Genomic DNA, 27,620 nt, shown 5'->3' on the forward strand with positions numbered 1-27,620 from the left:
CCCTCCCCCAACCCACCCCTCTCAGAGCTTCCGGGCCCTGCCTTCCACCCCGTCCTGAGCCTCGAATCCACCCCCCACCAACCCTAGGTATGAATCTGGGGACCATGTGGCCGTTTACCCAGCCAATGACTCTGCCCTGGTCAGCCAGCTCGGCAAGATCTTGGGTGCTGACCTGGACGTCATCATGTCCCTGAACAATCTGGACGGTGAGTCCTGGAATCGAGGCTGCCTGCCCTCCAGCCCGGGACCCGAGGCAGCCGGCCGGAATGGGCCCCTGGCAAAGCTGTAGATAGGTTGAGCTGCTTAAGCCCAAAGCCCTGGTGCCCTCGTGGCCCTCAGACACAAGACCCCACGATTCCAGGTTCTGGAACAGATTAGCTGGGCAGCGGCCACTAACCCCAAATGCTTTTCCCCTCGCCCTGCAGAGGAGTCCAACAAGAAGCACCCCTTCCCCTGCCCCACCTCGTACCGCACGGCCCTCACCTACTACCTGGACATCACCAACCCGCCACGCACCAATGTGCTCTACGAGCTGGCACAGTACGCCTCGGAGCCCTCTGAGCAGGAGCACTTGCGCAAGATGGCGTCCTCCTCGGGCGAGGGCAAGGTAAGGCCTGCTGCCACTGCACCTGGGGAGCCACCACCTCAGCCCTGTCACCTGGGCCACGGCGCCTCCCTTCACTCCCCCCCCAGGTCTCACCCCGCATTTGGCCTTCCCCAGGAGCTGTACCTGAGCTGGGTGGTGGAGGCTCGGCGGCACATCCTGGCCATCCTGCAGGACTACCCGTCCCTGCGGCCCCCCATCGACCATCTGTGTGAGCTGCTGCCTCGTCTCCAGGCCCGCTACTACTCCATCGCCTCATCCTCCAAGGTGCGAGGCCCAGCCCACGTAGGGAGGGCACAGCCGATGGGTGCCCTGAGCTGTGGCCCCAGCTCTGCCCCAAGCGCCTCATGTCCAGCGGGCTGGACCACGAGACCGCAAACGGCTCTCTACTGGTGTTGAGAGCCAGCCAGGACAGCTGCTGGAAAGGGGCTTTCGAGGTTTGGGCACCAGGAAGGGTGAGAAGAGCCCCCGTGCTGAGGAGGCTGGGGTGACAGGGCCGGGGGGGCAGGAGAGAAGGGCCTCAGGTGTCTTCACCCCTGCCCCACTCCCACCAGGTCCACCCGAACTCCGTGCACATCTGTGCCGTGGCGGTGGAGTACGAGACCAAGTCTGGCCGAATCAACAAGGGGGTGGCCACCAGCTGGCTACGGGCCAAGGAGCCTGCAGGGGAGAACGGCCGCCGGGCCCTGGTGCCCATGTTTGTGCGCAAGTCCCAGTTCCGCCTGCCCTTCAAGGCCACCACCCCTGTCATCATGGTGGGCCCTGGCACAGGGGTGGCACCCTTCATAGGCTTCATCCAGGAGCGGGCCTGGCTGCGGCAGCAGGGTAAGTGTGTGGGCATGGGGTGGGGTTCCGTGGGGTTCCGTGTGCCTGGGTACCTGCTCACCCCTGCTCACCGCCCCAGGCAAGGACGTGGGGGAGACGCTGCTCTACTACGGCTGCCGCCGGTCTGATGAGGACTATCTGTACCGCGAAGAGCTGACTCAGTTCCACAAGGACGGCTCCCTCACCCAGCTCAACGTGGCCTTCTCTCGGGAGCAGCCCCACAAGGTGAGGCCTCGGGCGGCCCCTCTGGGCTGGGCCTCAGGGCCGCGGGACCCGCCTCGTCACCGTGCCACCTCTGCCCACCCCCCCCACCCCAGGTCTACGTGCAGCACTTACTGAAGAGGGACAAGGAGCACCTGTGGAAGCTGATCCACGAGGGGGGTGCCCACATCTACGTCTGCGGGTGAGTGGGGGCAGAGGAGGGGAGGGGCGGGGTGGGGTTTGCCTGCCCGGGGTTGGGGGGGCCCCTTGCCCAGTGCCACCTCCATCCTGCCCCAGGGATGCTCGGAACATGGCAAGGGATGTGCAGAACACCTTCTACGACATCGTAGCCGAGGTGGGGGCCATGGAGCACGCCCAGGCCGTGGACTACATCAAGAAGCTGATGACCAAGGGCCGCTACTCCCTGGACGTGTGGAGCTAGGGGCAGCCCGGCCCTGCTCCTCAAGCCCCACAGACTTGCTTCTCCCTGTAATCACCTTCCTCGCCCCCTTCTGCCAGTCTCCCGGCTGGTTTCTTGCCGCGGGAGGTGGGCCGAGGGACCATCCAGGCCCCAGACGCACCCTCTGGAGCACCCCGGCCCCAGGGCATGTGGTCAGGGGAGACCAGGGCCTGTGTTTTGTGAACATCTCCGGCCCTTGGTGGCTGTACAGAAGGGGCTCTTCTCAGCTGAGCTGGGGCCCAGCCCCTCCGCATTATTTTCAATGACTGTAAATAATTTTAAATAATCTCTGGTCCTTGGAATAAAGTTCTCTGTTTTCTGTATTTTGACTGGTATTGCTTGAGCAGATCCGGGGCCTCCCCCTGGGTCTACTCAGACCCCCCAGAGAGCAGCTCAGGAGCCCCGAGAACCCATGCTGTGGTGGCGCGGAGGCCCTGCCTCACCCTTTGGAGAGCACACGCCTCAAGCCACCTCTGTGCCGCTCTTCCTTTATTGAGGCTGCTGGCCCCCAGCTCCCCGCAGGCCTGGGCCATAGGCCCAGGCCCCTCCTCTCCAGCACAGCCTTTGGGGCCCACAGAGCCCACAACACCCCAGGGAGAGCAGAAGAGACCCTCCCGGTTGAGGGGAGCCCCCTACCCCCTCAACACAGGGGCCAGAACCCGCTTCCAGGCCAGGGGGTGTCGTAGGGAGCCGGGCGGGCGGGGGAAGACCCAGGCTCATTCTTTCTTGCTCCCACGCCTCTGACTGTGGAATTTCTGGTGCACAACCCGCAGGGTGGTGAAGAAGTTGCCAAGGAAGAGTAGGAGGAAGGGGAAGCCGCACATGAGCACCTGGGGGAGGAAGTGGGGTCAGGACGGGGCCGGGCGCCGGCCCTCCCGGCATGCCTCTCCGGGGGCCCCCCCGCTCACCTGCCACTCCTTGCACTCAGGATCCCGGGCCAGGTTGAACAACGTCAGCGCGTTAAAAAGCTGCCAGAACTGGGAGGAATGGGAGGTTTCAAGCAGCAGATCCCGGTCCCCACTCGGGCCCCAAGCCAGAACACGGGGATGCCCAGCCAGACGCGCAGGGGCAGGGACGACTTACGTGTCCAAAGAAAAGAAAGGGCAGCAGGAAGGTGAGGCCCCGCCACATCCAGGACTGGAAGCCCTCTGCGGGGAGGAAAGACGACGGAGATGGGCACGGTCTCTCAGACCCACGTGGACAGGAGAGGACTTCCCTTTCCGGGCTCCCAAGCAGGGCGGCCACGCCCGACTCACCCACAGTGAGGTCCATAGTGTGCCTCTCGCCCAGGGCCCGCAGGCGGTACAGGCAGCCGCTCTGGTAGTAATACTGCAGGAACTGCACAAAGCCTGGGGCGGGGGCATCAGAACCAGGCTGGGGCCCCAAGTCCTCGGCCCGCCCCTCCCCGTGGGGGATTCCTGAGCCGAGCGGGGCCCTCTGAGATACTCACTCTGGTACATGGAGAAAGACAGGAATTGGTTCCGGAACTTCTGGTACATGAGGCCGTCAGGCCTGAGGTAGAAAGCGGTGGGAAGGGTAAGGAGCTCGGGGGGCACCACCTTTCTGGCCCGCACTCACCCCCTCGACCCCCCAGGGCCTGGGAGCCAAGCCCTGCCACTCACCACGTCAGCATGACTCCCGACAGGAAGGTGGACACGTAATGATGGAAAACCCACCAGCCTTTGATCCTGCATACATAGGGAAGCCAGTGTCACTCCTGTCCCCTCAGCCCCCAGGACTGGTGCTCAGGGACAGGGAGCAAGGCCGAGGCGGGAAGAAAGCAGCACCCCGGTCCAGTGCCTGCTTCTCGGGGGCCCGGGGCACGCACCCCCTCCCCGGGGAGCTCCAGTGCCCGCCTCGCCCCCTTGCCCACCGGGAGCCGTTGTTGATGAGGATGCTCTCTCGGATGGTCAGCGTGCAGTAATACCAGACCAGCAGGAAGTTGAAGGCGGCATCTGTCACCCTGAGGAGGGGACAGAGGGTTGGTGCCAGAGCCTGGAGGGGGGCGGGGGCCTAGTCCTGAGCAGCGCACCCACCTGGAGTTGAGGAGGAAGCGGCAGGTGAAGGAGATGACGATGAGGATGATGGTGAGGTAGAGCTTGAACTTCTCGTACTCGTCCTTGTAGGCAAACCTGGGTGGGCACACACTCGTGGGACAGGCCGGGGTGCCGGCAGGGCCCACCCTCGCCTCCACCCGGAAGGGAGGCTCCTGTTCCAGACACACTTCCGCAGGAGGCACGGGCTGGCCCGGGACAGCGACCCCGGCGCTGACCGCTGCGCCCCAAGGCTTAGCCGGGGCAGCTGGGGCGGGATGGAAAGGACCCGGGAGGGTGGCGAGCAGGGTGGGGACCCAGCCCACGACAACAAATTACTTAGCCTGCTTGCTCAGGAGTGTCACGTTGACATTGCCCAGAACCAGGCTCAGGTACAACCTAGGAGAGGGGACACCAGGTGAGGAGAGGCTCCGACGGGGAGGGCAGCCAAAGGCGCAGAGCTGGGGCCGCCATCCCTACCCGGACTTCCCGTGGCCTTGGCCTAGGGTTCCGACCTTGGGGGTGCTGTGGACCCACTCGAGGGGAGGGAGACGCCAAGGCCCAGCCTCTCTGCCTGCTCCCCAGTCCCGCTCCAGGGTAAACCAGCAGCGTCCCCTCCCTCGTCTCTCCCCAGGGCCTCCAGGGCGGCCTGGCTCTCCCACCCTCTGGCAGCCATGCCCACATCTCGGATAGCCCCTGCGAGCCCGGGGCAGGGCTCGGTGCCTGTGATTGCGCACACCCGCTATCACCTCCTCCATTCCTGCTACCTGACAGCCTTCAGCCCCCAGTCCGCCCCGCCAGGGCCCCCTCCCGGCCCATAAGGGCTCCCTCCGAAATTCAGCCTGTGCTCTGACCCTGAGCCTCCCAGGTGGGTTGCCCCATGTGGACCCTGGCCCTCTCTGAGGCTTCCAGGCCCCCCAACCCCAGGCTCCTTTCCCAAGCCAGCTGAGGTTTCGAGCCCCCCTTGCACGTCAGCCACTTCGTCGACCCCATAACCCCCAGCTCCCTATGCCATCCCTGCAGTGGCCTCGTCAAACCCTCCCTCCAGGCGGCTGACCTCTCCTGGGCCTCCCTCCTCACCCTCTCAGCACGCCCTCCCTTCACAAATGAGAAGGGCCCATGCCCAGCCCTGCCCACCTCCCCAGGGATTTCCCTTTACTGGGTCTCCCACTCCGAGGGTCCCACCTCCCCGAAGGTACATGTGCCCAGGTCTTCCCCAGGTACAAAGTAACATACTCACACACACACACAAACGAGGGTGCAGCAAAAGCACTCCCCCACCCCCACCCCTAGGCCAAGTTCCAGTTGCTGGTTTCCCCTTCCACTCACAGCCAAGCTTGGGAAGAGCTGCCTAAATGTGCCCGTCCCCCAGCTCTTGGTCACCCGCTTACCAACTTCCACCTCCACCATCCTGTGGAGTGGTTCTCTCCAAGGCCGCCCTGACTTCCAGGAAACATTTCCCTTCCGTATGGCATCTGACCCCCCTGGGCCATCTGGTCTGAGGCTGCTGTCCCCTCCTTCTGGAACATGCTCTTTCTCAGCTGTCTTGCTGCCTGCGGTCTCTTTTACTCGGCCAAGGGTTGTACACCGTCCCCTGCCACTCTCCTCAGTGACGGTGGCTGATCTAAAGGTCCCTCTGCACGGCCTACTGGGGCCGAAGCAAACTCCGAGGCCTGGTTTCCCCTCTGGTCGCCCACCACCTCCCTGAGCTCTGGCCAGACCTGCGGTTTCCACCCTCCCATGCCCACCAGGCTCACTCCTTCGTGCTCCACGCTTTCCGTGACCTTCAGGTTGGGTGAGGCACCCCTCACTGTCCTCCTCTAGTTCTTGTCCTTCCTCCCCAAAGCACCCATCTCCGTGAACTGTCACTGTCACTCGTGCCATCTCCCGGACACAGGGCTGGGCCTGACTGTTCGGCCCAGAGTAGGTCGAGGGAACATTTGCCAGCCAAGCAACCAAAGGAAACTGCGCTTCAGGCCGCCGCCCAGGAGCATCTGTGAACGGAGCTTGGGGGAGGGGGTCTCACCCATTCTTCTTGGGCAAATAGGCCTCCATATCGAAGAAGAGGCCTTGGCGCTCCTTGATCTGGTTCTCCAGTTCCCGTGCAGCCTCCTCAGCCTCCGACTGAAGGGAGGGTTTGCATCTGCAGGTAGACAGAAGCCAGAGTCAGGGCAGGGGGCCCCCAGGTATCACCAGCCGACACCCGTGGGGCAGGAGGGTCAACAGGACCCAGCGAGGGGAGACGCCACGCCCGGGACACTCAGGAGTCAGTGCCAGCTCTCCCCCCAACCCAGATCCGACGCCCACTCCCCAGCCCTAGGCCAGGGCGGTACGGGAGGCATGGGGGACTATGGAAGCGGCGGGGGAGGGTCCTAACTTCTTCAGGACAAGAGCCAGCTCCTGGAGCCGCTTCTTCTGCCGAGTGATAGAGCTGGTACAACTGTTCTGCAGCTTGATCAGCTCCTCCAGCTTCAGGCGGTACAGCCGGTGGGTCTCCTGGGGAGCAGGCAGGGGAAGGCTCAGGCTGGTTAGAAGGCCCCTGAGCCAGCGCCTGCTGGACAGGGCGTGGGGCAGAGACGCCCCAGGGGCTCCTCTGGAGGGTCTGAGAAAGAAAGGAGACAGCCGGCCCAAGGACCTCCCTGAGGTTGCCCTCTCCCCAAGGCAGGCAAGGGGATGGGGCTCCTCCTCAAAGCCCAGAGGCCATCACGACCCCCTTGTCCCAGAAACAGACTAGTTTCTGAAAGTTTCTTGGTCTCAGCCCACCTACTAGCTCCCACCTCGAGTTCAGATCCTAGGCCCAAGGTCTACCTTCTGGACCAATCAGGCTGCCTGAAGCCATTCTGGTCCTCTCGGATCCTCCTGCCTACCCGGCCTGCTAGCACAGGGGAGCTGAGGTTGTCCAAGACGCCTGCTGCTCTGGCACTCCCCGCATCTGCTTCCCAGGTTAAAGGTCATCAGGCTCCAGCCCTTAGACCTCCAGCTGTAAGATCAGTCCTTCTACCCCTCCCCCAGCACCTTTGGCCCAAAGCTTCCCAGAGCACTTTGCCCTGGTGGGTGAGTTTCCAGAGGAGAAGCCTGGAGACAACCATAGGAAGTGTGAGGAAGGTCAGGCAGGGGTGGCCAGGCTGGGAGACTAAGTCTGCTCTGCTCAGGACTCCAGGAGAAACTCTAGTGACAGTAGCCTTGGCCAGGCCCAGGCTGGGCTACAAGGCTTCAGGGCAGACAGGAAGGAGCTGGAACCAGTACAGGAGAGATAAAGCCATGACCAGGTACCCAGCCGGCCTAGGTACTCTACCCTTTCTAGGTCTTCTTTTGTTTCTCATGGCCCAAAGGGGCCACCACACCCCCCTCAGAACCCAACACGTGCTACATCTGCCACCCCTACCAACCAGTTTCTCCTGTCCAGAGGAGACCAGCAGCCTTCACCCCTCCCCTCGGGGCTCCCCACAGAACAGCACAGGGTGCATACAAGTCAGATCCAGACACTTCCTCCCATGGCTCCCTACTGGTATCAGAAAGATTCTGATCCCGTCCATGAGGTCCCTGCAGGGTCTGGCCCACCCACTTCTCCCCTCACTCTCTTTACAGTAGCCACATAGTCCTGCCTCCGTGGCTGCTGTCCTTCACCCTGGATGGGCCCCGCCCCCATCCAGGCACTTCACCTACACACCACTACCCTGCCTCCCGGGGGAGCCCAGACCTCCCAGCGCTGTCCTAGGGCGGGGACCGCGCTGCTGGCGCTGCTCTGGCTCCAGCCGTGCCGGCGCCCGAGGCATGTTTGCGAGGTGACCGACCCAAGACTGGGCCTGGCCGGCTTTGACTCAGGAGGCCGCTCTCCTGGGAGAGGACGGGACAGGGACCTCTTTCCGAGGCCCCCGCACAAGGCCCCAGGTCCGCTAGGTGCAGCGGGTCCCCACCAGGGTCGCAGCGGCAGCGCCGGCGATGGGGGCTGCCGCCGGACACTCATTTGAGGCCGAGAGGAGGGTCCAGCTAGGGCCACCAGCACCCAGGGCCTCCTCGCCCTCCGGTGCCACACCAGCGTCCTCAACCCTTGGCCCTGAGCCCCCACTGCCTGACCCAGGGCTGCCCGACCCTTGACCTCGAGCCAGAGGGACATGGCTCTGGGCCAATGGACGCCCGCACTGGCACTCACCTGGAGGCTCTGGAAGTCCTGCTGCAGCTCCTCCCAGTCCCGCAGGCAGTCGCCTAACGGGCCCGGGACCTGGGAGTGCATGGCTGCCGGGCCACACGCCGGACAAGCCGAGTCTTGGGACCTCGCCGCAACCCCAGCCCGCCCGAGGCGCCTCAGCCGCCTCCGCCGCCGCCCCCGTCCGCTTCCGGGCTCGCGCCGCCAAGACCACCAATGGGAAAAGGCCTGAAGCTACCAGAGCGCTAGCCCCGCCCCCTGCCTGAGCCAATCCGAGCCCTGGGCGGGGCGGGGGCGGGGCCACGTGTGCTGGGGCGCTCTCCCCGCCGCTCGCAGCTCACAGCCCATCCTGGGGCTGGCGCGCGCCGGGGTCGCCGCCTCCAGCTCAGGCTCCACGGGATCATGCCAGCCACGTGCTACGCCCCGCAGAGCTCCGCCCGGTCACGCTGACAGTAAACTGAAGCCCACGGGGGTGACCCCTGCCTCAAACACTTTCGTCCTTGGGAAAGCAGCACCTCTGCAGGAAGAGGATTCCAAGCCTCTTTTCTGTCTTGGATTTTTACAGCGGCAGCCTTACGGTCTCCCAGCCTCCAGACTCACCGCTACTGTCCTTGCAGGAGCCACCAGACTGCCCGTCCTAACACACAAGGCTGATCCCCACCAGGTCCCCAAAGAAAACGTGCCAGCGACTCTGCCCTTCCTGCCAGGAGGTCCCTAACCCACAGAGCCATTGTTTGCAGCCTTCCCAAACTCTGTTCCAGTTCCTAGCCCAACGGATTTCAGGCCTGAGCTGGCTGGAAAGCCCTTATCCGTCGGGCAAAACCCCACTCCTTGAGGGCTTGGGCTTCCGTTGGGGAGGACAATTTCACCCTTCTGCAAAGAGTCCTGGAAGGTGAGATGGCCTTCACCTCTAGGTCCCTCCCCAGCCACACGTGGGTGGCAGAGAATGTTTGCTGACTGAACAGGGGCAGACATCCCAAATTCCCTGTCAGTCCCATCGTCTGTGCCATCTCCTGACTTGTGCTGTGGGTGCTTCCAGGGCTTGGAAGCACATTCCGAAGAAAATCCCCGTAAGGCCTGAGGAATTTCTAGAAGCATGGGTGTGGGAGATAGGAGGGGCGGAAATCTCTTCTTGGGGAAGCCAGCCAGGAGGAAACGAGTGGGGGGAGAAGGAAAGGAACTCTGAAGAAGCCATCAGACTGGCTGGGGAGTTCTAGGACCAGGGATGAGGCAACGGTGTGCCCCATGCCAGAAACCTGTCAGAACTGTGGAGACTGACACCTGGGCTGGCATCTCTGGAGCTGGGGGGGCGGGGGTGGATCTCTGCCCATAGGTGGGCACTGTGACACCCCTGTGGACCAACGTAAGGCAGTTCCCCTGGAACTCCTCCTAGGTAGCCTCCAAAGGGTCCAAGTCACCGGGGCATGTGGGATAGCTGTTCAGACAGCCCAATGCTTTTCCAGAGGCAGCCTCAGGAGTGCAGGAAGGGTGTCCAGGATGACCCAGGGATGGGAGGATTCCTGCTGAGTCTTGCCTGCTCTGTGGCATGAAGGAGGAGCCGGAGAAGAACCACCACAGGAGGCTGCTACGTGACTTCAGGCAGCAAAGGCCTTCTCTTTCCACACCAACCTGGTTACACATCCTGGCCCAGTACCCACAAGAAGCCCCCAAGCGAGGTTCTTCGGGACCCATAGCTGGGCCACAGAGGAGATCAGTTGGGTGGATCCAAGATGTCTGTGACACGGTCTCCGAGGACGACCTTCTCCCACTCTGACAGCTGAGCCACCAAGCCCCGGTTTGGACGCATGTTGGTTTTACACTTCTTGACATAGGCCCAGGACTTCTGTCAATGCAAGGAGAGAAAGCAGACCTCAGGGACTGGACCTGAGCCCTTCCACCTCTATCACAGCCAGCTCAGGAGGGACAGGAGGCACCTGCCCGTGGGCCAGCAACGCGGCTTAATGGCTGGACACAGAAGCAGCAGCAGCCTGGAGTAATTACATCAGGGCAAGGAGTCATAGGAGCTGGCTCTGCTTTGAGCAGGCACCTCTGCGCATCTGCTGCTGGATATGGAGGCAGAGATCATTCTTAGTTCAGACGGCTCCTGTGAAGGCTGAGACAACATGGGTGAAAGCTTCTGTGGGCAGGAGAGTACCATGCCCATGCCCGGCACACAGTGCAGCCCCAACAAAGGTTGGCATTGTGAACGGCTAAATGAACGGAAAGGGGAAGGGAACTGTGGGGAAATTCTCTGAAGAAGGGAACTTGCAACTGCTTTCCTTCAGGTGTCCACCTTAAAATGAAGGAAGGGTCATTACCCGAAGGAAGAGGACAAACTGGTCTCTATCTGGGTTGAGGACAGAGGAAAAAGGAAAAATGGGCCTCAGCAAACTAGGAACCGAAAAAACATACCTCAACATAATAAAGGCCATATAGGACAAGCCCACGGGTAATATCATACTCAACGGTGAAAGACTGAAAGCTTTTCCTCTAAGATCAGGAACAAGACAAGGATGCCAGCTTGCACCACCTCTATTCCACATTGTACTAGAGGTCCTAACCAGAGAGAGGAAGGGAGGGAGGGAGGAAAGAAGGAAGGAAGGAAGGGACACCCAAATTGGAAAGGAAGAAGTAAAATTACCTCTGTTTGCAGGTGACATGATTTGATGTGTAGAAAACCTTAAAGATTACACCAAAAAATCTGTTAGAATAAATGAATTTAGCAAAGTTGCAAAATTACAAAACCAACACTCAAAATTAGTTGTGTATCTATGCACTAACAACAAATGATCTCAAAAGTAAACTAAAAACAAAATTCCATTTACAGTGGCATCAAAAGGAATAAATACTTAGGAATAAACTTAACCAAGGGGGCGAAAGACCTGTAACCTAAAAATAATAAAACATGCTGTAAGGTATTTTAAAAGACACAGATGGGGCGCCTGGGTGGCTCAGTTGGTTAGGCGTCAGACTTTGGTTCAGGTCATGATCTCGCAGTTTGTGGGTTCAAGCCCTGCATTGGGCTCTGTGCTGACAGCTCAGAGCCTGGAGCCTGCTTCCGATTCTGTCTCCTCTCTCTTTGCCCCTCCCCCGCTCATGCTCGGGGTCTCTCTCTCTCTCTCTCTCTCTCTCTCTCAAAAATAAATAAACATTAAAAAAAAATGAAAAGACACAAATAAATGGAAAGACAGCCCGTTCACATGGACAGGAAGCCTGGATACTGTTAAGATGTCAGTACTACCCAAAGTGATGTATAGATTTAATACAACCTCTACCAAATCCCAACAGCATTTCGTGCAGAAATTGAAAAGCCCATCCTATAATTCTTATAGAATCTCAAGGGACCCCCACATAGCCAAAACAGTCTTGAAAGAAATAGAACAGCACTGGAATTCTCATATTCCCTGATTTCAAATCTCTGAAGCTATTACAAAACTATAGTAATCAAAAACAGCATAGTAGCGGGATAGACATTTAAGCCAAAGGAATAGGATAGACAGCCCAGAAATGAGCCCTTGTATATGTGGCCAAATGGTTTCAAGGAGGGTGCCAAAACCATTCAATGGAGAAAGAGCAAGGGGTGCTGGGAAAACTGGATACCCACATGCAAAAGAGTCAAGTTGAACACTTAACCTTACATCATATACAAAAATTAACTCAAAAACGATTGAAGACCTAAGTGTGAGAGTTTACACTACAAAAATCTTAGAAGAAAACATAGGAGAAAAACTTCGTAACACTGGATTTGGCAATGATTTCTTGGATAGGATACCAAAAGTACAGGGGATTAAAAATGGACAAATTGGACAAATCAAAAACAAACAAACAGACAAAACAAAACTTCCGTGCATCAAAAGACACAATGAGCAGAGTGAAAAGGCAAGCCACAGTTTGGGAGGGAACATTTTCAAGTGATATATCTGATTGATATCCAGGTGCTAATATGAAGAATATAGAAAGAACTCCTAAAACTCGACAAAAAACCAAACAGCCCAATTGAAACGTAAGCAAAAAACTTGAATAGACATTTTCCAAAGAAGATACGTGAATGGTCAATAAGCACATGAAAATACTTGCTCGACATCACCAATCAGTAGGGAAATGCAAATCAAATCTGTAGTAAGATAATGCCTCACTCCTATTAAGATGGTTATAATATTAAAAGAAAAACAACAAAAAACAACAACAAGCATTGGTGAGGATGTGGAGAAAAGGGAATCCTCGTGTACTGTTGGTGGGAATGTAAAATGGTACAGCCATGGTGGAAAAACAGTATGGAGATTCCTCAAAAAATTAAAAACAGAGATACCATATGATCCAGCTATACACCCCAAAGAATTGAAAACAGGGTCTTGAAAGAGATATTTGTACACCCATATTCGTAGCATCATTATTCACAATACCTCAAACACGGAGGCAACCCAAGTGTCCATCAACGGATGAATGGAAAAACAAAATGTGGCATATATACACAATGGAATGTTATTCTATCTTTAAAAAGAAGGAAATTCTTGGGGCACCTCGGTGGCTCAGTCGGTTGGGCGTCTGACTTCGGCTCAGGTCATGATCTCGCAGTTTGTGGGTTTGAGCCCTGCGTCAGGCTCTGTGCTGACAGCTCAGAGCCTGGAGCCTGCTTTGGATTCTGTGTCTGTGTCTCCCCTTCTCTCTCTGTCCCTTCCCTGCTCATTCTCTGCCTCTCTCTCTCAAAAACAAATAAACATTAAAAAAAATGTTTTTAAAGAAGGAAATTCTGACACGCTACAACATGGATGAACCTTGAGGACATCGTGAGAAGTAAAATAAGCCAGTCAACAAAAGAAAAAATACTGTGTGATCTACTGATATGAGGTAACTAGCAGAGTTAAAGTCATAGAGACAGGAAATAGAATGATGGTTGCCGGGCTTGGGGGGAGGGGAGAATGGGGAATTACTGTGTAATAGAGCTTAAAAGAGTTTCAGCTTTGCAAGATAAAAACAGTTATGGGGATGGATGATGGTAATGGCTGTACAACACTAGAAAGTATTTAAAGATTTAAAAAATTTTTATTTGAGAGAGAGAGCCCAGGTGGGGAAGAGGGGCAGAGGGAGAGAGAATCATAAGCAGTCTCCACCCTTAGCACAGAGCCCAACACAGGGCTCAATCCCATGACCCTGGGATCATGACCTGAGTCAAAATCAAGAGTTGGACACTCAACCGACCAAGCCACCCAGATGCCCCTAGAAAGTATTTAATACCACTGGACTGTACACCTTTTCAAAATGGTTAAGATGCACATAAGTAAATAAATGGTTAAGATGATAAGTGTTACATTATGTGTATTTTAACACAATAAAAAGAAAAAAACTGCAACGAGATATCACCTTACACCCATTGGGATGGCTACTATTTAAACAACAACAACAACAACAGAAAATAAGAAGTGTTAGTGAGGATGTGGAGAATCTGGAAACCTGGCACACCATTAGTGGGAATGTAAAATGGTGCAGCCGCTGTGGAAAACAGTACAGTGATTACTCAAAAAAGTAAAAATAGAATTACCATACGATCCAGCCATTCCACTCTGGGTGTACACCCAAAATAACCAAAAGCAGGTGGTCAGTGGGGCTTGTGTTTATGGGTTCAACAGGACAGTAGCAAACAAAGAAATAGCTCTTAACTGGCTATCATCCCAGTGGCTCAGTGTAAAAGGAGCAGACAGAAATGCCTATGTTCCCATCTTCCCCTGAAACGGGTATATTTGCATACTGTTTAAGCTGCTGCCTGAAGGTCAGGCTTCCAATCAGCCCGAATCTAGATGCAGACTAAGATCCTCCCCTGGACCCCTGACAGGTCTTGGCACACCCTCAACTATGGGGAGCCACTAAGAACAAAGCAAGCTGCTTTGACAATCAAAAAGGTGTGAGAGACAACCAAGAAATAGGGAAGGGTTGAACAATAAGGTTCATTTCCTACACCAGGCCATTCCTTCAAGACTGGGAGAGGTGGCTGTTTTCCCCACTGCATAGAAACCAACAGAGTCAAGGAAAATGAAAAAAACAAACAGAGGAATACATTCCAAATGATTGATATCCAGGTGCTAATATGAAGAATATAGAAAGAGCTCCTAAAACTCAACAACAACAACAAAAAAAAAACACCCCAATTGAAACATAAGCAAAAAACTTGAATAGACATTTTCCCAAAGAAGATACATGAATTGTCAATAAGCACATGAAACTATTTGCTCACAAGATAAATCTCACAAAACAAGATAAAACCTCACAAAAACATCCTCATGAAATGGGGATAAGTGATTTAGCTGATAAAGAGTTGATGTCATAAAGACGCTCACCGAGGTTCTCCTGAATCCCCTTGGTGGGAATTCCAGCTAAGAGACAGAAAACATAAGAAAGTACCAAACAGAAATCACAGAGCTGCGGGATACAATAACTAAACTGAAAAAGTACAACTAAAGGATTCAACTGCAGACTACATGAAGTGGAAGAAAGGATCTGTGGACTCAAAGACAGTGCAGTGCATCCAATCAAAGCAGAAACAGAAGAAGAAGAAGAAGAAGAAGAAGAAGAAGAAGAAGAAGAAGAAGAAGAAGAAGAAGAAGGAGGAGGAGGAGGAGGAGGAGGAGGAGGAGGAGGAGGGGAAGAGGAGGAGGAGGAGGAGGAGGAGGAGGACAAGGAGGAGGAAGAAGTGGGGGAGGAGGAGGAGGAGGAGGGGGAGAAGGAAAAGAAGGAGGAGGAGGAAGAGGAAGAGGAAGAGGAGAAAGAGAAGGGGGAGGAAGAAGAGGAGAAGGAGGAAGAGGAGGGGAAGGAGAAGAAGGAGGAGATAGAAAAGAAGAAGGCAGAAGAGGAGGAGAAGGAGGAGAAGGAGGAGGAGGAGGAGGGGAAGGAAGAGGAGGAGAAAGAGGAAGAGGAGAAGGAAGGGGAGGAGGAGAAGGAAAGAAAAACAAGAATACCTTAAGGGACTTATGGGCAATATCAAGAAGATCAATGTTCGCAGTACAGGGGTCCCAGAAGGAGAAGAAAGAGAAAGGGACAGAAAACTTATTTGAGGAAATAACACCAAAAACTTCTCTAACCTGGAAAAGGAAACAGATACCCAGAGCCCAGAGAATTCTAAAAAAGAGGAACCCAAAGATCCACACCAAGACATACCACAACTAATTAATCAAAAGTTAAAGACAACGAGGGAATCTTAAAAGCAGCAAAGGAAAAACAACTTGGTACACACAAGGAAGCCCCATTAGACTCTCAGCAGTTTTCCAGCAGAAACGTTGCAAGCCAGAAAGAAGTGACATGATATATTCAAAGCTGAAAGAAAAAACTGCCAACCAAGACTACTCTACACAGCATAGCTGTCCTTTAGAATTGAAGGAGAAATAAAGAGTTTTCCAGGCAATCAAGAGTTGAAGGAGTTCATCACCTCCAGAACAGTTTTACAAGAAGTGTTACAGGGACTTAAAGCTGAAATGAAATGGCACTAATTAGTAATAGGAAAAAAGGCAAGTATAAGAATCACTGGTAGAGTAAAATTCAAAATAATCTAATGTAAAGGTGGTAGGTTCACTTATAAATCTAGTGTGAAGGTTAAAAGACAAAAATACTACAAATAACTAAGACAAAAATATGTAAATTAGGATATCAAAAACATAAAACATTGGGAGGGGTAGTAAAAATGTAGAGTTTTAGACTGCGTTCAAACTTAAGTTGTTATCAGCTGAAAACAGACTGTTATAAGTTGTTTTATGTAAGTCTGATGGTAACCACAAAGCAAAAATCTGTAATAGATACACAAAAGAGAAAGAGAAAGGAATAAGCAAACCACTACAGAAAATCATAAATCACAAAGGAAGAGAGCAAGAAAAGGAAAAAAGGAATTATAAAACAGCCCCCCCCCCGAAAAACAGTTAAAATGGCAGTAATCCCAAACCTATCAATAATTACCTTAAATGTAAACAGACTAACTTCTCCCATTGAAAGACACAGAGTGGCAAAATGGATTAAAAAAAAAAGAGAAGACTCATCTATATGCTGCCTAAGACACTCACTTCAGATGTTAAGGAGACACACACACACACACACGCACGCACAAAGTGAAGGGAGGCAAGAGATACTCCAGGCAAATGGAAACCAGAAGAAAGCTGAAGCTGCTATATCAGACAAAATAGACCTTAAGACAAAGACTATGATAAGAAACAAAGGTCACTATATAATGATAAAAGGCTCAATCCAACAAGAGGGTGTAAAATTTGTACATATTTATGCACCCAACATAGAAGAACCTAAATACATAAAGCAAATATTAACAGACCTAAAGAGAGATATAGACGGCAATATAACAATAGTAGGGGATTTTAATACCCCCACTTGCATTAACAGGTCATCCAGACATAAAATCAATAATAAAACATTGGACTTGAAGTACACATTAAGCCAGATGGACCTAACAGACATTTACAGAACATTCCCTCTCAAAGTGAAATACACATTCTTCTCCAGTGCACATGAAACATCCTCCAGGACAGATCATATGTTTTGCCACAAAACAAATAATAAATTTAAGAAGACTGAGATATTATCAAGCATCTTTTATGACCACAATGGTATGAAACTAGAAATCAATTACAAGAAAACTGGAAAGTACACATATACATGGAGATTAAGCAACATGTTACTAAACAAACAATGGATCAATGAAGAAATCAAAAGAAATATCAAAAATATATCGAGGGCACCTGGCTGGCTCAGTCAGTGGAGCATGTGACAATCTCAGGGTTGTGGGTTCAAGCCCCACGTTGGGTGTAGAGACTGCTTAAAAATAAAATCTTTAAAAAATGTCTTGAAACAAATGAAAATGAAAATACAACATATCAACATTTATGGGCTGCAGCGAAAGCAGTTCTAAGAAGGACATTCATAGCAATAAATGCCTACATTAAGAAACAAAAACACCTCATGCAACTAGAAGAACAACAAACTAAGTCCAAAATTACTAGGAAGTGGGAAATAACCAAGATCAAAGTGGAAATAGAGACTAAAAAAGACAACAGAAAAGATCAATGAAACTAAGAGATGGGTTTTTTTTTAAAGATAAACAAAATAGACAAACTTTTAGCTAGACTCACCAAGAAAATAAAGGGCTCAAATAATATCAGAAATGAAAGTGGAAATGTTACAACTGATACCAAAGAAATGCAAAGGATAAGAGATTACTGTGAACAATTATACACCAACATATTGAACAAAATGGAAAAAATGGATAGATTCCTGGAATTTACAACCTACCAAGACTGAATTATGGAGAAATAGAAAATCTGAACAGACCAATTATTAGTAACGAGATTGAATCCATAATCAAAACCCCCCAAGAAACAAAAGTACAGGATCAGATAACTTCACTGATGAATTGGACCAAACATTATTAAACACTTCCTTATTAAACACTTCCCAAAAACAGAAGAGGAGGAACACTCCCAAATTCATTTTACAAGGCCAGCATTACCCTGATGCCAAACCAGACAAAGACACAACAAGAAAAGAAAATTACAGGCCAATATCCCTGATTAACATAGATGCAAAAATCCTGAACAAGATCTTAGCAAGTCAAATTCAACAATACATTAAAAGAATTATATACCAGGATCAAGCGGGATTGACTTCACGGATGCAAAGATGGTTTAACCTTTGCAAACCAGTCAATGTAATATACCATCATAACAAAATGAAGGATAAAAACTGTATGATTATCTCAACAGAGGCAGAAAAAGAATTTAACAAAAATCAACATCCAGTTATAAAAATTTTCCAAAACGTGGGTATAGAGGGAATACAATACACTGCAATGTAATGATAGCAATATATGACAAGCCCATCATCGTACTCAATGGTGAAAAGCTGAATAGCTTCTCCTTTAAGATCAGGAACAAGAGAAAGATGCCCACTCTTGCCATATTTATTCAACATAGTATTGCAAGCAGGAGCAATTAGGCAAGAAATAAAACGCATCCAAATTGGAAAGGAAGTAAAACTCTTTACAAATGGTATTATATTTGGAAAGCCCTAAAGTATCCATCAAAAAAACATCAGGAATAATAAATTTGGTAAAGTTGCAGGATACAAAATCAATACACAAAAATCATGTGCACTAATAATGAACTATCAGAAAGATAAATTAAGAGAACAATCCCATTTATAATTACACCAAAAAGAATAAAATCCCTAGGGATAAATTTAACCAAGGAGCTAAAAATGTATACACTGAAAACCGTAAGACATGAATAAAAGAAACTGAAGAGGATACAAATAAATAGATATTCCAGGCTCATGGATTGGAAGAATTAACATTGTTAAAACATCCCAAGTACCCAAAGCAATCTACAGATTCAACACAATCCCTGACAAAATTCCAATGGAATTTTTCACGTTAATAGAACAACCAATCTTAAAATTTGTATGGAATCGTAACAGACCCTCAGATAGCTAAAGCAATCTGAAGAAAGAAGAACAAAGCGGGAGGCATGACATCCTGATTTCAAACTATATTACAAAGCTATCATATTCAAGGCAGTATGGCATGGACATAAAAATACACACATAAGTCAATGGAACAAAATAGTCCAGAAATAAACCAACATGTATAAATCTTAATTTATGACAAAGGAGACAAGAATATACAATGGGTAAAGGACAATCTTCAATAAATGGCATTGGAAGGCTAGACAGCCACATGCAAAATAGTGAAACTGGAACATGTCTTCCTCCATACACAAAAATCAACTCAAAAAAAATTAAAGGCTTGAATGTAAGACCCCAAATCATAATGATCCTAGAAGAAAACATATCTGGTAAGCTCCCTGACATCAGTCCTGGTGATGATATTTTGGATTTGATACCAAAAGCAAAGGCAACAAGAACAAAAACAAACAACTACATCAAACTAAAAAGCTTTTGCACAACAAAGAAAACCATCAACCAAATGAAAAGGCAACCTACTGAATGGGAGAAGAGATCTGTAAATCATATATCTAATAAGAGGTTAATATCCAAAATATATAAATAACTCTTGCAATGTAATAGAAAAAAATCTGATTTTAAAAAGAGCAGAAGATCTGGATGTCTTTTCCCCAAGAAGACATACAGACGGCCAATGGGTACAGGAGAAGATGCTCAACATCACTGATCATCAGGGAAGTGCAAATCAAAATCACAATGAGGTAACAAATCACAGAATGGCTATTACCAAAAAAAATGTAAGAAATAACAAGTGCAAACAAGGATGTGGAGAAAAGGGAACCTCGATGCACTAATAGAACTGTAAATTGGTACAGTCACTATGGAAATAATATGGAGATTCATAAAAATTAGGAATATGGGGCACCTGGGTGGTTCAGTCTATTGAGCATCCAACTCTTGATTTCAGCTCTGGTCACAATCCTAGGCTCCACACTGAGCACGGAATGGAGCCTGCTTGAGATTCTCTCTCTCCCTCTGCCTGTCTCCCCTACTCACATGCACTCTCTCTCTCTAAAATAAAAAAAACAACAATAAAATAAAAAGAAAAGAATTACCATATGATCCAGAAATTCCATTTCTGGGTATTTATAGAAAGGAAACAAAAACACAGGGCGCCTAGGTGGCTCAGTCAGTTAAGCATCTGACTTCAGCTCAGGTCATGATCTCACAGTTCGTGAGTTTGAGCCCCACATAGGGCTCTCTGCTGTCAGCACGAAGCCCGCTTTGGATCCTCTGTCCCCCTCTCTCTCTGCCTCTCCCCTGCTTGCACATGTGCACTCTCTCAAGAATAAAAATAAACATTAAAAAAAAGGAAATACAAACACTAGCCCAAAAAGGTATCTGTACCTCATCTTCACTGCAGCATTATTTACAATAGCCAAGACATGAAACAACCATAGTGGCCACTGATGGCTGAATGGATAAAGACAACATGGAACAGAATGGAACACATAATGGAATATTATTCAACCATTAAAAAGGAAGGAATCCAGCTATCTGCAACAACATGGATCGACCTTGAAGGCATTATGCTAAGTGAAGTCAGACAAAGAAAAATACCATATGATCTCACTTATATGGAACCTAAAAAACAAAACAAAAACACACAGAAGCTGAACTCAGACACAGGGAATAGACTGAGGGTTGCCAGAGGTAGGGGCCAGAGGTGAGCAAAATGGGGAAAGTGGTCAAAAGGTACAAACTTCCAGTTACAAAATATGTCATAGGAATATACACAGTATGGTAACTATACTTAATGCTGTACTGTATAATTTACAGTTACTAAGAGAGTAGATCTTAAAAGTTCTCCTTACAAGAAAAAAATTTGTACCTATATGTGGTGATGGATGTTAACAAGACTTATTGTGATCATTTTGTAGTATGTACGTAACACTGAACAATTGTTATATACCTGAAACTGATGTTATATATTAATTATATCTTCACAAAGAATAAAACAGGAAAAAAAGAACTGAAAGCAGGATCTCAAAGATATTCACACACCCACAGTCACAGTAGCATTATTCAAAAAATAAACAAAAGGTAGAAGTAACCCAAAGGTCCATCAACAGATGAAGGGATAAACAAAATACGTATATACATACATACAGTGGCATGTACCTAACAACATCAATATATGTGAGGCAAGGAGAAATAGATGAATCCACTGTTCTAGAGACTTCATCACTTTTCTATCAGTAATGGACAGATTTGGCAGGCAGAAAATCAATAAGGTCATAGTTGAACTCAACAGCACCATTAATTAACTAGATATAACTGACACCTATAGAATATTCCATCCAAAAACAGCATATACATTCTTCTCAAGATCAAATGGAACATTCACAAGATGAATGTTCATCTACATCAATCCTCTAAGTTTTCCTTCTTAGGAAACTAAGAAGAGTAAATTAAACCCAAAGTAAGTAGAAAAAAATAAAAATTAAAGCCAAAATCAATGAAATTGAAAACAGAAAATCAACAGAAAAAAAATATCAATGAAATCAAAAGCTGGTTCTTTGGGGGAAAAAATCAGCAAAATTGATCAGCTTCTAGCAAGACTAAGAAAAGGAGGGAAGATACAATTCATTAATATCAGAAATGAAAAAGGGACATCACTACAGAGCCCATGGACATTAAAAGGAGACTAAAGGAATACTATGAACAACATCATGTCCACATAGCATCTAGATAAAACAGACCAATTCCTTGAAAGACACAATCTGCCAAAACTCACACAAAATCACACAATCTGAATAGGCCTTTATCTATTAAAGAAAAACATATCTTCCAAAACACAAAGCACCAGGCCCTGAAGGGCTCACTGGTGAATACTACATACAACAGAATATCATTCAGCAAGGAAATTCTGGCACATGCTACAACATAGATGAACCTTAAGGATATTATGTGAAGTGAAATAAGCCACTCACAAAAGGACAAATACTGTATGATTCCACTTATATGAGGTACCTGAAGGAGTCAAATTCATAGACACAGAAAGGAGAATGGTGGTTGCCAGAGGCTGGGCGGAGAGGAGAATGTGGAATTGTTACATAACGGGTATAGAGCTTTAGTTTTGCAAGATGAAAAGAGTTCTGGAGATCGGCTGCACAATAGTGTGAATGTACTTAACGCTGCTGAACTGCATGCTTACAAATGACAGAATGGTAAATTTCATGTTATCTGTATTTTGCCATTTAAAACAACAATAACAACAACAGTGGTACCTGGGGCAGAGCTATGCAGTTGTAAGGTTTACTAAGTCCTGATCAGGTCAGATGGGGCCCCTGAGGACAAACTATAATCACAGTCCCCCACACTCACTGCTCACAACCCCTTTCAGCCCACAAAGCATCTGCTTGGACTCACAGAAAACACCAGTGAGATCGAAGGATGAAGGTATGTGGCCAGGTCACTCTTGGTAAGAGGCAGCAGCCAGCCCACAGCCCCATTCTTCAGGGTGCAAGGCCAATGCTCTTCCCACCACCTTGGGCTCTGTGTAAAGCCCAGATTCTCAAACTGTGCCGTGTGGTGGTTTTGGATTCCAGCTTTGCCACTTACAGCTATGGAGCCTTGGGCAAATTACTCAGCCTCTAGAAGCCTCCTGCAAAACAGGGATAATAACAATCTGCGGGGTCCTTGTGGTTTCATTATGCAAGAAGTATTCACAACGACCTGGCACTCTGCCAATAGTAGCCATTACGGTGCCTCAGGAGTTGGGTTTTGTTTTATTTTGTTTTGTTTTTTCTCTGAAGATCTTTTAAGGGACAAAGTTACTGTCATCAGTTTAAAGGAACTGAAATAGATTTCTTAAGGACTTGCTGGCTCTGGGATCCCACACAACCTTGTGCCAAAGCTTTGAAAGCCCAGGACAAGCAGGGTGGCTCAGGGTTCACCCCTTAACTCCCCACTTCTGGTCTTGGTGCCCCAGTGAGCTCAGCTGGGACCATAAACCCCAGGAAGCAGTATATTGCCCCAGTGTGGCCCACACTTTTTTTTTTTTTTTTTTTTGCCAAGCCCATGGGCTCTGACCATCTCAACTGAGCTGACAACAGCCAGGGACATGGCTTCCCCAGTGCACGGAGGAGGACCCCAGGACCACACAGACAACAGGAGGAGGGAATGTCTTTCTGGACCCCAGGCAGCAGCAGAGCTGAGCCCAGGTCAACCTCTGTCAGTAATGCAGGGCACTGCTTGGTAATGGTTAGGAAAACTTAACCACCACACACGACTAACTCAGTCTGGAAAAGACCCAGCAAGGTCACAGTGGCAGTCCTTGCTGTCCACAGCTCTGGTTGCATAGCATTTTTTGTCAAGAGTTATCTAGATGGCATCTCAGGGCAGAACCCCAGCAACAGGACATCCCTGCACACAACACAGATTACTAATCCCAGGTTCCTCCTGAGAGGAGGACTTGGGTCCTTCAGGGACCCAAGCACCTGTCCTCCCACTGAGCAGGACAGCCACACCCAGATGGCCCTCGAATTCACTGCTAGAGTTATGTGGGGACCCGTGGGTGGGCCCATGGGTGCCACCACATTGCCGAGGGGACCTGGCCTTCGCTGCTAGAGAACTCAGAGGAGCCAGGTGGGTGAACCCTCCCTCTTGCACTCACCCCAGCCAGCTCTGGAAGCCTGGGAGCAGAGAGAAGACTGTGATGTGCTTGTCAGGGCTGGGAAACATCACTAAATATCAGAACTGCAAGATTCTCGCTCGACCTTTTTGTACCCAAACCTCACCGTGAGCCGTAAGGAAATCAGGGACCCCAGCAGGCCAGGGCTCCCATTGGCCCCATTCGAACTCCTGGGGAGCTCCCATCCTAGAACACCCCCTGCAAGCAGTGAGCTCTCCACACCTCCTGCCAGCTCCAGTCTTCTCCACATTCCAGCTCAACAAGGCAGCAGAGAAGGGGCCCCTTGCAGGCCAGCGCCCATTCCTGGAGAGGTGGCTGGAGAGGCATCTCTACAGGAGCAACGGCACAGGCCTCCCTCCCCAGATTTATCAGCAACATCGCGCCCTTCCCTGCAGCACACACCAAAACACTCAAGCAGGCAATGACCTCCGACAATTCACCTTGCACGGGGTGAGAACAGGGGTCTGGTTCACTCACTCCAGGCCTGCGATTCTGCATCCAGATGCTTTTCTTTTTCAATGGTGTCAATTGTGGTAAAATACACATACAGAAAACTTACCACCGTAACCGGGTTTGGACATACAGTTCAGTGGCATTAAGTACATTCGCTGCATCACACAACCAGCACCACCATCCATCTCCAGAACTCTTCCATCTTCCCAAACCAAAGCTTCATGTCCATTAAACAGCTCCCCGTTCCCGCTGCCCCCTGCCCTCGGCACCCACCATTCTACCTCCAATGTCTGTGATTTTGACGACTCCGGGTACCTCATATAAGCGGAATCATATGGTATTTGTCCTTTTGTGACTTATTCCACTCCACACAATGTCCTCCAGGTTCATGCATGTTGCAGCAGGTGTCAAAATGTCTTCCCTTTTTAAGGCTGAGTAATATTCCATTGTGTGGATAGACTACCCACTTATTTTCCCATCTGTCGATGGACACTTGGGTCACTCCCTCCTCCCGGCTACCGTCAGTGCTGCTGCCAAGAACATGGTTCTACAAACTTCGGAGTCTTTGCTTTCACTTCTGCCAGGTGTGTACCCACAGGTAGAATTCTTGGCCGTCTAAGACTCCTTCTAGCTTGCAATTTCACCCCCACAGAGCATGTGGGGTCAATATCCAAAACCACCAGCAGTAGGCCCTGACCATGGTCATTCTTCGATGCTCCCCTTCCTCCAAGCACAGCCCCGGGCATATATGGGAGCTGTGTGGGTCCTACCCAAGTCCTCGGAAATCAGGCACAAGCTGTTCCTCCCCTCAGGGCAGATCTGCCATTTCCCAGCGCACTCAGAACACACTGCCCTTGGCACCAGGAGCCCTGGTTCCACAGGGTTTGTGGAGATAGGTCTCTGCCCCCTTCTCCAATCTGGGTAAAGACTGTCAGAGTAGGTGCCCTTGGAGCCTGGGGGTGCTACAAGTCTCTGGCTCCAAGCAATAGCCAAAACTTACCTCCCTGGGAGAAGCCTGAACAAATGCTAGTAGTCAGATTGAGGAGGGACATGACAAGGGTGTGGCTGGCCATGGCCTTGCCCAGCCTGAGTCTCTGGGCTTGCCTCACACGCCAAGCCTCAGGTCTCTCTTTTTCTTTTTTTTTTTTTTTTCAACGTTTATTTATTTTTGGGACAGAGAGAGACAGAGCATGAACGGGGGAGGGGCAGTGAGAGAGGGAGACACAGAATCGGAAACAGGCTCCAGGCTCTGAGCCATCAGCCCAGAGCCTGACGCGGGGCTCAAACTCACAGACCGCGAGATCGTGACCTGGCTGAAGTCGGATGCTTAACCGACTGCACCACCCAGGCGCCCCAAGCCTCAGGTCTCTAATGTCACAGCCTCAGCCTCTGGCCCAGACTTCTGGGACCTTGCCCCTGGGTGTGTATGCTGGATAGAGCCCTAGACTTGGAGCTCCCTTCCCTGACCCCTCTCCCTCCAGCCCCCCAGTTAGGGCCCTAAGGTAGTGCCTGGGCCCCCTTCCTCCCAGGTCCAGCTCTGACACTGCCTGCTGGAGGTAGCTGCAGTCTGATCCTCGCCTGGGGAGTGCGTACCTTCAAGGTCTGCTCATTCCAGTGCATGAGGAAGGCCAAGATGGCCGCACAGCTGCGACTGATGCCCAGGGTGGAAAAGACCAGGATGACAGAGCCAAGCTGGAGGTGAAGTTCTGCAAGAGGAAGGAAAGGTGAGGGACCTGCATGGCCTTGTTCCCTGTGGACCTTAGTTGCTGTAAGCTGACTGGCTTCAGGGGCCAATGGTCCAAGAGTGCGTTCAGACCCAGCACACCATGGCATAGGCTAGTCACGCAACATCTCTGGGACACTGTTTCATCACCTGGCACATGGAGGTCCTCAGACCTCACTGGCAGTTCAAGAGAATCACACTGGGTATTCAGCATTATCATGCAAAGGTCTTTTTTTTTTTTTTTTTTTTTTTTTTTGGCTCTCCAGGTTTCTAGCCCAAGAAGCTCAGTTACCAGCTGGCCTCCTGAGTGGGATGAGAAGATGGTCCCCCCAGGACATGGGGGTGCTGACAGAGGCAGTACGGCCTGGGTATGAATCCTGGCTCGGCCACTCACTGGCTGTATGGCCCAAGCATGTTACTCTAAGGCACAGTTTTATCCTCCAGAAAATGGGGTTACAGTATACTACCTACCTCAAAAGGTTTTGTCCTGTGCTTAGCCCCATGCCTGACATGGAGAGGTCAGCTATGATCACACTTAATAACGCCCCTGAGGCTGAGGCTCACCCAGTGAGGGGTGGGGAGGAAATCTAAGCTGGTATCCTGAGCTGATCGGGTAACCTCTGAGAACTGGAGATAAACATACCACATGCAAAACTGCAGACCGTAAGCACTGGAGGAGATGGTTAAGGCCAAGTGCCTCATCATATGGACAAGGAATCAGAGACACAGAGCAGTTAAGGACTGGCCCAGCAAGTCCCACCCAGCAAGGTAGGGCTGGAGAGGGGGCCTCTATGGCACAGGACTCTGCCATCCCAAGGTGAGACACAGGGCAAGTCACAGTCTAGATACTGGTCAAGTGAATGTTGCAACCTCCCAGGCAAATAAGGATGTTTGGGCCAAAAAGCCATTCTCTGGCCCCTGGTGTGGCCATGTGGGCTGGGGGCTAAAGTGGTACCCAGCAGGCAGCCCTGGGGTAGGGCTCCTGACTGGACTCAACCTCAATCTCTCCAGCCATCTTGCTCTCCTTGGGCAATCACGAGCCCTGGGGTGACTGAAAACTGCACCCTCAATGAGGTAAGTGATTGGTGGGCACTGCCATGTGCGATGGGAGAACCAAAGGGACACTGGGCACACACACTGGGGATCCTGGAAGTCAGAGCTGGAGGGTTCTGGAATTTTCCATCCATTCCACCCATTGACAGGACAGGAGGGCAGGGATGGAGTATGATTCACCTCTGGGTTCCCAGAGCCCAGAGCAGGCTGCTCTGACCATATGCACCCACAGCAGGTGGTGGGGGGAGGGAGGCGGGCAACACTCTCATTTCCCAACAGGTGCAGTGAGGCCGGGACCAAGGCTTAAGTGGACCCAAAAGGGCTTACTGGTCCAGCCAGGGTCAGAATGCAGGGCGCTCAATCTGCAATCCAGTGGTCTTATCTGGCCCCACTACCCCCAAGGTAAACATGTGGCTGCCCTCATTGTCAAGGGCTCCTGAGGGACAGCTTGTCCTGGGGCTTGGCCCCACCTAGCCGGGCTTGTGCTGGGCCCCACCCTTTCTTTCCTCAGTGCTGACAGTCACAATCAGAAGCAGAAGCGTGGACAAGGTACCACAGCCCTTCTGGCCCCTGGGCACAGACCAGTGGCTTCCTGGTTGGAGATTGCCCCTTACCGAGAAAGTGACAGAGGTGCCTTAAAAAGGGGGAAAGGTTGGCTTCCGGGGAATCTTCTATCTTGATGTGCAGGAGGCTGTCAGCGTCATCTACAAAACTAAACAGAAGGAAAGCAGGCAATCGGGCAGCCTCACACACAGGCTCGCTGGAGCGGTCCTCGTCCACAGCAGCAGGCAAATAACTGGACCTCTTGCAGAAAAAAAAAAAGCCCCTACCCCATAGGTGTGTCATGTGGGTGAAGTTCATTCATCTATGTAAAGCATTTGGCAGTCTGCTTGGCACACTTACTGAATAAACGCTCAAGAAACAGGACATCATTATTATTATTAACCAAACGTGGTACTTTCCTAGAATATGGTGCAGA

At 50.6% G+C, this 27,620-nt stretch overlaps 3 protein-coding genes across 4 annotated transcripts in view; 1 reads left to right on the forward strand and 2 right to left on the reverse strand.

Moving 5' to 3' along the window:
• Nucleotides 1-2,636, forward strand: part of LOC106980719 (NADPH--cytochrome P450 reductase) — a 62,805-nt gene extending 60,169 nt beyond the window's left edge. Inside the window, exons 10-16 of the mRNA XM_027041976.2 lie at nt 88-206; nt 426-607; nt 722-871; nt 1,159-1,429; nt 1,509-1,654; nt 1,747-1,832; nt 1,928-2,636. Of these exons, the coding sequence (XP_026897777.1) occupies nt 88-206; nt 426-607; nt 722-871; nt 1,159-1,429; nt 1,509-1,654; nt 1,747-1,832; nt 1,928-2,072 (1,099 nt within the window). The 3' untranslated portion in view covers nt 2,073-2,636. The remainder of the gene's footprint in view (nt 1-87; nt 207-425; nt 608-721; nt 872-1,158; nt 1,430-1,508; nt 1,655-1,746; nt 1,833-1,927) is intronic.
• Nucleotides 2,565-8,484, reverse strand: TMEM120A (transmembrane protein 120A). Its single transcript, XM_027041977.2, has 12 exons — nt 8,277-8,484; nt 6,501-6,619; nt 6,150-6,266; nt 4,463-4,522; nt 4,127-4,222; nt 3,964-4,053; nt 3,713-3,778; nt 3,541-3,602; nt 3,347-3,439; nt 3,174-3,238; nt 2,999-3,067; nt 2,565-2,920 (listed from the first exon to the last, which is right to left on the reverse strand). Exons 1-12 carry the CDS (start codon nt 8,355-8,357, stop codon nt 2,807-2,809), a joined length of 1,032 nt encoding a protein of 343 aa, XP_026897778.1. The 5' UTR covers nt 8,358-8,484; the 3' UTR covers nt 2,565-2,806.
• Nucleotides 8,485-9,860: 1,376 nt separating this feature from the next.
• STYXL1 (serine/threonine/tyrosine interacting like 1) overlaps nt 9,861-27,620 on the reverse strand; it is a 70,427-nt gene continuing 52,667 nt past the window's right edge. For both annotated transcript variants that reach the window (XM_015078796.3, XM_015078797.3), the window contains exons 7-9: nt 27,256-27,353; nt 25,459-25,571; nt 9,861-10,113 (exon numbers count right to left, since the gene is read on the reverse strand). In XM_015078796.3, the coding sequence (XP_014934282.2) occupies nt 9,982-10,113; nt 25,459-25,571; nt 27,256-27,353 (343 nt within the window). In that variant the 3' untranslated portion in view covers nt 9,861-9,981. The remainder of the gene's footprint in view (nt 10,114-25,458; nt 25,572-27,255; nt 27,354-27,620) is intronic.

The sequence above is a fragment of the Acinonyx jubatus genome, chromosome E3 (assembly GCF_027475565.1).
Source record: "Acinonyx jubatus isolate Ajub_Pintada_27869175 chromosome E3, VMU_Ajub_asm_v1.0, whole genome shotgun sequence".
Lineage (NCBI taxonomy): Eukaryota > Metazoa > Chordata > Mammalia > Carnivora > Felidae > Acinonyx > Acinonyx jubatus.

What these genes read in the sequence shown, in the direction of transcription:
- TMEM120A (XM_027041977.2), bottom strand. Translation starts at nt 8,357, where the DNA reads ATGCACTCCCAGGTCCCGGGCCCGTTAGGCGACTGCCTGCGGGACTGG. An exon ending in CGCTTCCTCCTCAACTCCAG is followed by an intron (nt 4,054 to 4,126) that starts GTGGGTGCGCTG and finishes TCCCCTCCTCAG; the next exon opens with GGTGACAGATGCCGCCTTCA. An exon ending in CTCATCAACAACGGCTCCCG is followed by an intron (nt 3,779 to 3,963) that starts GTGGGCAAGGGG and finishes CTATGTATGCAG; the next exon opens with GATCAAAGGCTGGTGGGTTT.